The sequence below is a fragment of the Natator depressus genome, chromosome 1, assembly GCF_965152275.1.
Source record: "Natator depressus isolate rNatDep1 chromosome 1, rNatDep2.hap1, whole genome shotgun sequence".
Lineage (NCBI taxonomy): Eukaryota > Metazoa > Chordata > Testudines > Cheloniidae > Natator > Natator depressus.
The window spans coordinates 208,394,231-208,406,678 of record NC_134234.1 but is presented as its reverse complement, the minus strand read 5'-3'; the positions used below and the strand labels follow the sequence as shown (position 1 = coordinate 208,406,678).

Sequence of the window (12,448 nt, the reverse complement as noted above, 5' to 3'; positions counted from 1 at the left end):
CAACACCAATTTGAAAAATCAGAGTACTTAGCATTATATAGAAATGTATATGTTCAGAGCACAGTTCCCATTAACTTCAGTTGCAGCTGTGAGTACCCAGCACTTTTGCAAATCAGACCCAGGGTCTCAAGTCAGACTCCAGAAAACAAGGAACACACAATTAGTGACCACCTGTGAAAAGTCTGTTTTGCAAAGCTTTTGATACCGACTCCCACAGCATTCTTGCCAGCAAGTTAAAAAAGTATGGATTGGATGAATGGACTATAAGGTGGATAGAAAGCTGGCTAGATCATCGGGCTCAATGAGTAGTGATCAATGGCTCAATGTCTAGTTGGCAGCCAGTATCAAGCGTAGTGCCCCAAAGGTTTTGTTTGACATCTTCATTAATGATCTGGATGATGAGATGGATTGCACCCTCAGCAAGTTCGCAGATGATACTACGCTGGAGGGTAGGGATAGGGTCCAGAGAGACCTAGCCAGATTGGAGGATTGGGCCAAAAGAAATCTGATGAGGTTCAACAAGGACAAGTGCAGAGTCCTACACTTAAGTTGGAAGAATCCCACGTACTGCTACAGGCTGGGGACTGACTGGCTAAGTGGCAGTTCTGCAGAAAAGGACCTGGGGATTATAGTGGACAAGAAGCTGGATATGCCGTTAGCCAAGAAGCCTAAAGGCATATTGGGCTGCACTAGTAGGCGCATTGCCAGCAGATTGAGGGAAGTGATTATTCCCCTCTATTCGACACTGGTGAGGCCACATCTGGAGTACTGCATCCAGTTTTGGGCCTCCCACTACAGAAAGGATGTAGACAAATTGGAGAGAGTCCAACGGAGGGCAACAAAAATGATTAGGGGGCTGGGGCACATGACTTATGAGGAGAGGCTGAGGGAACTGGTCTTATTTAGTCTGCAGAAGAGAAGAGTGAGGGGGGATTTGATAGCAGCCTTCAACTACCTGAAGGGGGGTTCCCAAAGAAGATGGAGCTAGGCTGTTTTCAGTTGTGGCAGATGACAGAACAAGAAGCAACGGTCTCAAGTTGCAGTGGGGGAGGTCTAGGTTGGATATTAGGAAAAACTATTTCACTAGCAGGATGGGGAAGCACTGGGATGGGTTACCTAGGGAGGTGGTGGAATCTCCATCGTTAGATGTTTTTAAGGCCCGGCTTGATAAAGCCCTTGCTGGGATGATTTAGTTGCTTTGAGCAGGCGGCTGGACTAGATGACCTCCTGAGGTCTCTTCCAACCCTAATCTTCTATGAAGTGATTTGCCCAGTATCACAGAGGCATTCTGTGGCAGAGGCAGGCATAGAATCCAATTCTCCAGGGCAGCCTTAACCATGAGACCCTCTTTTCTCTTCCTGCAACTCCCTGCTTCCTTCAGTACATGCCTTCCAATTTCTGCAACAAATGAGGCAAAGGTCCTACAGACAACAGCCCTCTTCCCTACACAGCCCTGATTTATCTCAGATGATGACCAATTCTGTGTTCTGAATAAGGCAGGGGTTCTATAGAAAAAAAAAAGAAAAAGAAAAAAAGAGTAAGTGATCACACAATTAAAGACTATTCTAATGCAACCTTAATACTGCCATTTCCTAACTTCTGAGTGAGACTTTGCAGACAATGTTCTTTTAACATAAGGTTTTTTTTAAATGTAATTTCCTAGTTTTTTAAAAAATAAAACTGAATAAACAGAATATGATTACACATGATGGAATTTGACACCCTTATGGTTCCTCAGCAGGGTTGGAAACTTTAGATCCAACACAAAGACCCCTGCCACTTGAGCTAACGGAGTAACTGAGAGCAATAGTAGGTTGTTATCCTCTGTGTGGACCAGAACTAGAGCGGCATGGGACACACTGCCAGTGGGTTTACCAGGTATTTGCTGACAGCTGAGGAATGGTGAGACTCTGAGATCCTGGGTTCCATTCAAGGCTCTGGATGAGAGTGTACTCTAGTGGGCACTGACTCTTCTGTCTGTTCCCCCTCAGACTTGACCCCTTCTGCCCCATCCCTTCCAACTTGTCCCAATCCCAGTCCTGTCTCTACTGGCTCCTTGTCCCAGTCCCATTTTCCTCTCCTAATCAGTCCCAGTCTCCAATTGTCAGGCTTCTGATTCCAGTCCCAAGCTTCTTGTCCAGTAAATTCTAGCCTCACCCCTTCAGACTCCCCATCCCAGTCCCAGCCTACCCATGCTCCCAGTCTCCTTGCCCTGCCAATCCAAGTCTTCCCTCAGCTCCTCATCCAATCTCAGTTTTCCCTCCCCACCACCTCCAAATTTCCCTCCCATGGCTCCCAGACCTAGTCTCATTGCCCAGCCAGTCCCAGTCTCTGCTTACCTCTGGCTCCCAGCTCTCAATCTCTGCCCCCTGATGGCCTCCAGTCCTAATCTCTGCCCTAACCCACCCAGCATCTTATCCCAGTCTACTCCCCCAGCAGCACCCCAGGTCCAGCTTTTGTACCTTCTGCATTTGAATCAGATGGCTTCCTCCTCCATGCTGCCTAGTGCCAGCACAGGGTGGGAGTGACTGAGACCACAGGTGACACAGGCTTCCTGTTCTCAGTTCCAGTGTCCAGCCCCACCTCCCCTGGAGTAGCAATTACAGGGAAAGTCTGGTGTGCCCCTGTAGCCCTGGACCGGATGGAACATGCTCAGTCATTCTGTGGAGATGGCACATGCACTCTGGTCAGGACTAAAGTGACCAGATGTCCGGTTTTCGACTGGAACACCTGGTCAAAAAGGGATCCGCGCCGTTAAAAATCCAGTCCGTGGTGCTGCGGAGCCCAGGCAGGCAGCCTGCCTTAGCCCCACTGCGCTGCTGACTGCGAGCCACCTGAGGTAAGCCCGTGCCCCAACTCTGAGCCCCTACCATCTGCCCCAGCCCTGAGCCCCCCCACAAACTCCCCCTCCCTCACCCTGAACCCCTCATGCCCGGCCCCACCCCAGAGCCTGCACCCCCATTTAGAGCCCTCACCCTCACCCTCTCCCACACCCCAACCCCCTGCCTCAACCTAGTGAAAGTGACTGAGCAAGTCACAGAGGGATGGGGGAATGTAGTGAACGGGGGCAGGGCCTTGGGGAAGGGGCGGGGCAAGGGTGTTTGGTTTTGTGCCAATAGAAAGTTGGCAATCCTAGTCAGCACTAGGAGCTGGGAGGGGGTGGAGCATGCTCAGTGCGGATGGGGTCTTTGGAGATTTTAGCTGTTAAACTCCAGTAAGTCTGTGCTGAGCATGAGCAAACTGTGATTTTTCAAAGCCTTATAACTTGGCCAGATCTGGCTGGGTTTTCACAGGGACAGCAAAAGGCACATCCAGTGGTGAGCTGGAGCCAGTTTGCACCGGTTAAATTTAGAAGCCCTTTTAGAACCGGTTGACCCCCGAGGGACAACCAGTTCTAAAAGGGCTTCTAAATTTAACAACTGGCCAAAAGTGGCACCTTAGGCACCGACTCTGTGGGTGCTCCGGGGCTGGAGCACCCACAGGGAAAATTTGATGGGTGCAGAGCACCCAGCGGCAGCTCCCCGCCCCACCCCACACCCGGCCCCAGCTCACCTCTGCTCCACCTCTGCCTCCTCCCCTGAACACACCGCCCCGCTCTGCTTCTCCGCCCCCCCCCTCCCCCCCCGGCTTCCCGCGAATCAGCTGATTCGTGGGAAGCCGGGGGGCTGAGAAGCAGGCGGCGGCTTCGCACTCAGGCCCAGGGAGGCGGAGGCGGAGCGGAGGTGAGCTGGGGTGGGGGGGCATGAGGAGGGCCGCCTGCGCCACAGAAGGTAACCCGGGAGGGGGCGCACAGGGGAACCGCTCCCCACCCCAGCTCACCTCTGCCTCCTGGGCCTGAGTGCGAAGCTACCGCCTGCTTCTCAGCCCTCCCACGCTTCCCACACGAACAGCTGATTCGCGGGAAGCCGGGGGAGGGGGCGGAGAAGCAGAGTGGGGTGGTGCATTCAGGGGAGGAGAAGGAGCGGAGGTGAGGTGAGCTGGGGCCGGGCAGCTGCCGGTGGGTGCTCTGCACCCACCCAATTTTCCCCGTGGGTGCTCCAGCCCCAGAGCACCCACAGAGTCAGCACCTAAGGCGCCACTTTTGATGTGATCAGTGGGGGGAGCAGCCGCTCCCCCTGCTCCCCCCCCAGCTACGCTCCCCTACCCCTAGGAGCCAGAGGGACCTGCCAGATGCTTCCTGGGAGCTGCCCCAGATAAGCACCACCAGGACTCCCCACCTCGCCCCCCGGCAGGTCCCTCTGGCTCTTAGGGGCGGGGTGGGCACTCACTATGGTGGCCCATGAGACCCTCCTGCCCAGTTCTGGGGGCAGTCAGGGGACAGGGGATGGAGGTGGATGGGGCAGGGATCTGGGGGGGGCATCAAGGAATGCGGGGTGTTGGATGGGGCAGGAGTCCCTGGGGGGCGGGGTGGGCCACGACCCCCTTGTGGGGTGAGGAGGGAACCGGTTGTTAAAATTTTGGCAGCTCATCACTGGGCACATCCCTGACACAATGGCCACTCCCTGGCAAATTTCAATCCTTGCTCCAAAGCACAGGGGCTCTAGAACTGTCCAAAGTAAAGGTCACTAGAATTTTTTAAAACATATTTGGAAATGGCTGAAATTAAAAAAAAAAAAATTCAAGCGGAGGCAGGCAACAGGCATGGGAAATTTCAGCCCTAACAGTTAAAGTTTCGCAAAGTTATAAGAAACTGAAAACAGGGTCATATAATGGGTAGCATTGGGCAACCTTAATAATAGACCAGCCCCACCTATAATATGGCACCTGGCAAACACTCAAGACTTTCCACAGATGCAAGCAGGGATCTCCCCACACTGATGTTTGTTACCCCATAGCTTTGTAATAGGATGACAGCACATGGGTCTGATAAGTTTGCCTGTAGTTAAGCAAATACATGAAAATTTGTACACATTTGCAATCAGCTTTGTGTTTGTCTGAAGATGTTGGTGGGTAAGGTGAAAGGTAAGAGGTTAGGATCTTTACACTATCATGACAGATTAGGGTCGGGGGAGAGTCTTTACACTGCATGGGTTTGGGGAGACGAAGGAAGGGTGAAAGGGGAAGGTATAGAGGAAGAGTTAGGGTATGAGAAGGAAGGGGATAGGGTGACAGGGTAGGCTTATGTTGGTATGGGTGGGGTAGCTGGGCCATGATGGGAGGGGCTGGGGTGAGAAGGAAGTCAAGGTGAGAGCTGAGTGGGAGAGGAGGCTTCATACCCTGCCAGCTGGGTTTGCAGGTGGGCTTCACTTGGATCTCCACTTCGGCATCATCAGATGCTCGCTTCTTGCCACAATCGTAGGCTGTGACTGTGAACTTGTATAGGTGCTCTCCACTGTATTGCAGCTTCTCTGTGTTCTCAATGTTCCCTAGTAGAGAGAGAGAGAGAGACAGGTATTGGGGGGAGGGATAGCTCAGTGGTTTGAGCACTGACCCAGGGTTGTGAGTTCAACCCTTGAGGGGGCCATTTAGGGATGTGTGGCAAAAATTGGGGATTGGTCTTGCTTTGAGCAGGGGGTTGGATTAGATGACTTCCTGAGGTCCCTTCCAACCCTGATATTCTATGATTCTATGAGGGGGAGCAGAGAGACTGAGACAGAGAGAGAAAGACAAGAGTCAAGAGACAGGGAAAGAGAAAAAGAAGGGAGAGGAAGACAGAGTGAGAAAGAAACAGAAATGCACATTAGCAGAACATTGCTCCATTTCCCCACTCACAACGCATAAGGAGAGTCTCATTCTAAAATAAGGTTTATTGTTGAGCCATCACAATAACAAACACAGCAGAACCAAAAAGTTATGTCATCATGCAATGTCATTTTGTTGTGCTCAGTAACATGCTGAAACACTTCTGAACACAAAAGGGCTGCTGTCTCTACTCCAAGGTAGATGGCTGGAGGAATGTAAGGAAAGCTAAAAGGATCACACAGCACACATACATGGAGGAATGGACCAGGCAGAGGTGGCTTGGGGCACATGGGGTGAACTGTGGTCTCAGAGGGATACAGAGGCAGGTTCTCACCATCATTGTCAATCAGGAAGGGGATGTTCGGGGTGAGGATCTCATAATAGCAAATCTGGCTGTACTGGGGGGAGCAGTCTCCGTCAATGGCCTCCACCCGCAGGATGTGGTCATAGAGTTTCCCCTCGGTCACCGTCACACGGTATAACTTCTCCACAAAGACCGGAGCAAACTCATTCACGTCATTCACCCGCACGTGCACGGTGGCCCTGATGGAGACAGAGATGAATAAGCAGCTGGTTGATGAGGCAGTGATAGAGGAAGCAAGAGACCAGATCAGGGAATGAAACTTAGTCTTCCGCAAGACAGACCAAGGCACTGATCCCTAGGGAGTGCCAGCCGCATCCCAGCACTCAAAGAATTAAAGTCCAGGACAGGGAATGAGATTTGGGTCTCCACACAGCAGCACTGACCTCTAGGGAGCTCTGGGCCAGCCTCTCTCATGAGAGAGAGACTGGGATGGAAATTGGCTGAAACTATAGCAAAGAACAGAATTGTCAGACACATAGATGAACATGATTTGTTGGGGAAGAGTCAACACAGCTTTTGTAAAGGGAAATCATGCCTCACCAATCTATTAGAATTATTTGAGGAGGTCAACAAACATGTGGACAAGGGTGATCCAGTGGATACAATGCACTTGGACTTTCAGAAAGCCTTTAACTAGGTCCCTCACCAAAGGCTCTTAAGCAAAGTAAGTTGTCATGGGATAAGAGGGAAGGTTCTCTCATGGATCAATAACTGGTTAAAAGACAGGAAACAAAGGGTAGGAACAAAGGGTCAGTTTTCACAGTGGAGATAGGTAAGTAGCAGTATCCCCCAAGGATTTGTACTGGGACCAGTGCTGTTCAACATATTCACAAATAATCTGGAAAAGGGGTAAAGAGTGAGGTGGCAAAATGATGAGGTCTAAATTAACACTCAAGAAAGAGATCTTGGACTCACTAAGGATAGTTCTCTGGAAACATGAGCTCAATGTGCAGCAGCAGTCAAAAAAGCTAACAAAATGTTAGGAACCATTAGGAAAAGGATAGATAATAAGACAGAAAATATCATAATGCCTCTATATAAATCCATGGTATGCCCACATCTTGAGTAGTGTGTGCAGTTCTGGTCACCCCATCTCAAAAAGATATATTAGAATTGGAAAAATTGCAGAGAAGGGCAACAAAAATTATTAGGGGTATGGAACAGCTTCCATATGAGGAGAGATTAAAATGATTGGGACTATTCAGCTTGGAAAAGAGATGACTAAAGGGGGATATGATAAAGATCTATAAAATCATGAATGGTGTTGAGAAAGTGATTAAGGAAGTATTATTTGCTCCTTCACATAATGCAAGAATCAGGGGTCACCCAATTAAATTAATAGGCAGCAGGTTTAAAACAAGCATAAGGAAATGCTTTTTCACGCAATGTGCAGTCAACCTGTGGAACTCATTGCCAGGGGATGTTGTTAAGGCTAAAACTGTAATGGAGTTTAAAAAAGAATTATATAAGTTCATAGAGGATAGGTCCATCAGTGGCTGTTAGCCAAGATGGTCACGCATGCAACCCCATACTCTGGGTATCCCTAAAACTCTGACTACCAGAATCTGGGACTGGACGACAATGGATGGATCACTTGATAAATTTGCCCTGTTCTGTTCATTCCCTCTGAGCATCTAGCACCTGCCACTGTCGGAAGACAGGTCCTGGGCCTAGATGGCCCATTGGTCTGTTCCTGTATGGCCATTCTTATGTTCTTAGTAATGTAACCTGAGGGTCCGGCCTATACAGCAGCACAAAGCACTGACCCCTAGGACACAGCTCTCAGACATCTCTCATTTCAAAGGTGTCACTCATTTTAGCCCCATAGTTACTGACAGTCTACACACACTTGGTGTCCCCTCACTTTTATTATTGGCAATGATTGGCATAAAAAATGCAGACTGGTGAACTGGAGGTTCTAGAAAGAGTTCTTCACACTGGAGGAAAGAATCCCACAGCAGTTTTAGTTTCCTGCATGAATCATTTGTGTCCCTGCCCCCCCCCTCACATTGGGTCTCTGTGATACACTGAATGCCCCATTTGGGCTTTGGCAGGTTAAGAGGTAGGCTCCAGCCACCACAGCCCCCCACTCCTGCCTCACTTGTGGGATTTCTTGGTGTTGGTCCCATCAGGTCCCTCTCCACAGTCGTATGCCTGGATGGTGAAGGTGTGTTCCTTGTGTGCTTCACAGTCCATCGGCTCCTTGGCCCGGATCAGCCCCTCACCCGTGGCCTTGTCCAGGATCACAGCTTCAAAGGGCACCCCTGCCCCATGGATCCGGAAGCCACATATCTCACCTGGTGCCCCCCAGAGCAGGGGAGGAGAGGGAGAGAGACAGAAAGGGGAAGAGGAACAGGCCAATGAGGACAGCAAGGAGTTACCTTCCCCTGCCACCCAGTCCTTGCCCATCTACACCACACCTCACCATCTCTCTGCAACTTGTCCCTCTTCCAAACTTGTCAGCTTGGAAAAGAGACGACTAAGGAGGGATATGATAGAAGTCTATAAAATCTTGACTGGTATGGAGAAAGTAAATAAGGAAGTGTTATTTACTCCTTCTCATATCACAAGAACCACATGAAATTAACAGGCAGCAGGTTTAAAACAAACAAAAGGAAGTATTTTTTCATAAAACGCAGAGTCAGTCCGTGGAACTCTTTGACGGAGGATGTTGTGAAGACCAAGACTATAACAGGGTTCAGAAAAGAACTAGATAAGTTCATGGAGGATAGGTCAATCAATGGCTATTAGCCAAGATGGGCTGGGATGGTGTCCCTAACCTCTGTTTGCCAGAAGCTGGGAATGGCGACAGGGGATGGATCAATTGATGATTACCCGTTCTATTCATTCCCTCTGGGGCATCTGGCATTGTCCATTGTCGGAAGACAGGATACTGGGCTAGATGGACCTTTGGGCTGACCCATTATGGCCATTCTTATGCCCCCCCCCCACCATTTCATCTTGAGAACACCCCTTTCCTTTCTCCCTCACCCATTCCCTTCTCATGCTCTCACTTTTATCTCCCTGCATGTGGATTCATGCTTGCCTCATGGCTTCTTTATGCCATTGCTGGCACCCGTTACCAGGGTAGATCACCTTCTGCAGAAGCCCCCAGTACAGGGCATTCCTAGGGGAAGCAGGAGTCTTGCCCAGGGTGTTCCTGGCTTTGTGAAAGGCTCCCAGGGCCACAGGCAACTGATGCATGTTAGGGCAGCCCATACACTGTTCTAACCTGCACTGGGGCCCTTGCCAGAGGTGCTGTAAAGTCCCTGTGCTGAGCGACAATCCAATCCTCTCTCTCTTTCTGATTCTGTCCGCCCCATCTCCTCTACCCCAAGCCTGTTACCCAGATACCTGCATAGAGCAATGGTGCATCCTTGTCCAGAGCAAATAGCGGTGGGTTGAGCAGGACTGTGTTATCATTCTCCATGACGATGCCCTGGTATTCAGCCTCAATCCAGGGTTTGTGCTTGTTTGCTGAGGGGGTTTGGGGGTACAGGAAGAGGAGGATATGAACAAGTTAGCCACAATCATAGAGCTAATGGCTCCCTAGATGCAGGCTGGGGGCACCATGCTCAACCCTGAAATAAAGGGGGCCCAAAGTAGGCTGATAAGGGGTAGGGAGGGATAGTTCCACTCTATGTGGCTCTGGAGAGCTTCCACTGGGAATACTGTGCTCTGTTCTGGGGCCCTCATTCCTAGGAGGGAGCTCAGACAAGAGCCACAGCAATTCTCCAGAGGCTGGAGGAGTCAAGTTCTGAGGAGAGATTCAAAGAACTAAATCCCACCCTGCCCCCAGCTTAATAAGTCATTATTAGAGGACAGAGCCGCCCTTAGGGTCTCCATAGGGAATATTCCCGAGGAGCAACCTGACCACTTCTGCCCCACCTCTTTGTGGGGCCAGGGTTTGAAGGGCTCCAGAATAGATATTTTGTGCTGCTCTCTCCATGCATATGTCCCACTCCATGAGTCCCGTTCTCCTTCATCCCTGGCTCCATGGTATGTCCCATATTCCCTTGGCCCCTCCTTGTTGCCCGAAGTGCTAATCTCGTTGGCTGGAGCCTGGCCAGACTCAGCTTCGAGACAGCAGCCAACAGGAGGCTCTGAAAAATGTCACAGGCCCAGAAATAGCAAATTAATCTTTATCACACAAGCTCCGGGGCAGGGAAAGAGAGAAAAGAGGAGGAAGGGAGTGAGAGGGAGAAGGAAAATCATTACAAATGAACACCGCCTCCCCACCATCCAATCCCTGCTGAATGGGTCTCAGGGATTATAATGCAATGGCCTAGTTTCAACCCCCATCTCCCAGCTAATCCTTCCCCACCCCCTGTCCAGGGAGATAAGGATACAGTCACACCTAGGCAATGCTTGACCACACAGCATGGACTCAGAGGGGTTGGGGAAAAGGATACAGAGCCTTTCACCTCAAGGGCACCATTTCTAATATAGGGGTCCTTTCCTGCAGCAGAGCTTTGCCTTGCACCATGTTGGGGCATTGGGATCAGTCCTGATTCAGCATGACCCCTATAAGAGTCAGCCACTCATTTCCACAGATCAGAATTGAGATGCATTGGCAGAGCTGTGTGTAGCAAGTCCAGGACTCAGGCAGCAAGCAGGGCTCCAGGTCAGGACTAAGGTGCATCAGAAGGGGACATCCAGCCTGCGTAGCAGGAAAGGCCGTGGGTTGGGATTTATATCTCACCATATTGATTAATACTGCATTGTGTTGAAACCCAGAGAAACATCCATTGTCCCTTTATTCTCATCGGTATGCAACGGGACCCCCTCCTGTGTGCAATTCCATATCTCACCATACCCTCCCACAGAAAAGCCCTGATCCTGTTCCACTCTGAGCCAGGTTCTGATTTATAAACTATGTAATAGAGGTGGGAATAGATGGCTGTAAATACCAGGTATGCCCCGTTGCTGGGGCAACAAGCTGATGGCAGAGGGATAAATCTTGACTGTATCCGTCCCTCAATTGGAAGGCACCGGGGTGATTTCTTGGGAGGGGAGTCTCCAGGGATCATGGGAAGATTTGGGGGCAGAGGAAGGCCCTTGCCACCCCCAAGAAAGATCCCATGAGAGGTAAAGACACTTGTTAAAGGCAGATGCAAGGGGAAATGGAGGACACTTAGCTCAAGGGGGCTCTGATCCATGATTGTGCCCCTAGGTGCTACCGCAGTACAAATAATAATAAATAAATAAATAAATAATAAGGGGGTTACCCCCTCCAAAACTGATACACACATAGCTCTGCACCCAGTAACCAGAACCAGCTTTGCATCTTCCGATGGGGAGCGAAGGGGCCCAGAACTCCCGGTTCCTAGGCATCCCTTCTGCCCCCTTGTATGCTACTCTGCCGTATTAAATTATTCTCTCTCTCTCCCCATCTGTGCCTACAGCCATAGATCTTGTAACCTCTCTCTCTGTATGTGTTTTTGGACAACATCCATGCTCAGAATGTATGAGCTCTAGGTTGGTATCCCCATATTTAGCACATAAAATACTCTTGCTCTTATATGCAACTCACATAGGTTACATATTTCCATTTAAATCAATCAAATAGACAGATGCTGGAAGGACAATTCTAGGATCAAAGGATGGAGATAGAGGCATGTTGTGTGGTGCTGGATAGCTCAATTATTTTACATGTTGTATTTCAACAGACAGAAACAAAAAGCAAGGTACTTACAGCCAGAGAGCTGAAATAAAGGAAGGATATGTGGGGAGAGAAAGAATTGAAGAACTAAACTCGGAGGAAGAAAGAACTAGGCGATCTGAGAACGTGAGAAAGAGCTGGAAAGAGCGAGGGAGACAGAGAAGAAAAGTGGGTAACAGAACTAGAGTGACAATGTGAACAGGAACCGGAGCAATGAACAGAGAGAACCAGGGATCCTGCAGAGCGCTCAGCACCAAGCTGGGAGCTGGAGACACCGCCATGCCAGGAGCTGGATCTGATGAGCTGATCGCAGCTGCGTGTCATCTCTTGACATGACTGGAAAGCAGATGGCTCCCGAGCGCTGCGCTCCAGCCCACAATCCGGAGGGACCCCTCATCCCCCCGGGACACCTGGCCCTGGGGGGCCTCCGCTCACCTTTGTTGCAGAAACTGCTGGCCAGCAAGGCACATAGGAAGAAGAGGGAGGCGACGGGCGGCGGGTAGCCCATCCTGGAAGCCGGCTCCCTCCTGCTCCGTGGTGATGTGCAGCCGCCCCTCTGTGCTCTCACTCCTCTCAGGCTTCTGTGGGGCGGAGGGCAGGGCGCCGAGCCGCAGAGCTCTAAGCAGGTGGCCGGCTGGTCTCGCAGCCCCTCGGAGCGGGGAGGGAGGGATGGATGGAGCGAGCTCGCACTGCTCCACTCCCTGCCCCAGCCCACCCCCTCTACTGCAGCATGATGTCAG

The 12,448-nt window shown here is 50.6% G+C and overlaps 1 protein-coding gene across 2 annotated transcripts in view; it reads right to left on the bottom strand.

Annotated features, from left to right (window-relative positions):
* Positions 1-12,448, bottom strand: part of CLSTN3 (calsyntenin 3) — a 24,948-nt gene extending 12,500 nt beyond the window's left edge. The window contains exons 1-5 of one of the 2 annotated variants that reach the window (XM_074934389.1): positions 12,144-12,446; positions 9,401-9,523; positions 8,148-8,343; positions 6,017-6,225; positions 5,217-5,366 (exon numbers count right to left, since the gene is read on the bottom strand). In XM_074934389.1, coding sequence (XP_074790490.1) covers positions 5,217-5,366; positions 6,017-6,225; positions 8,148-8,343; positions 9,401-9,523; positions 12,144-12,216 — 751 coding nt within the window. In that variant the 5' untranslated portion in view covers positions 12,217-12,446. Of the gene's footprint in view, positions 1-5,216; positions 5,367-6,016; positions 6,226-8,147; positions 8,344-9,400; positions 9,524-12,143 lie in introns of both variants that reach the window. The other variant, XM_074934398.1, reaches the window with a different exon arrangement.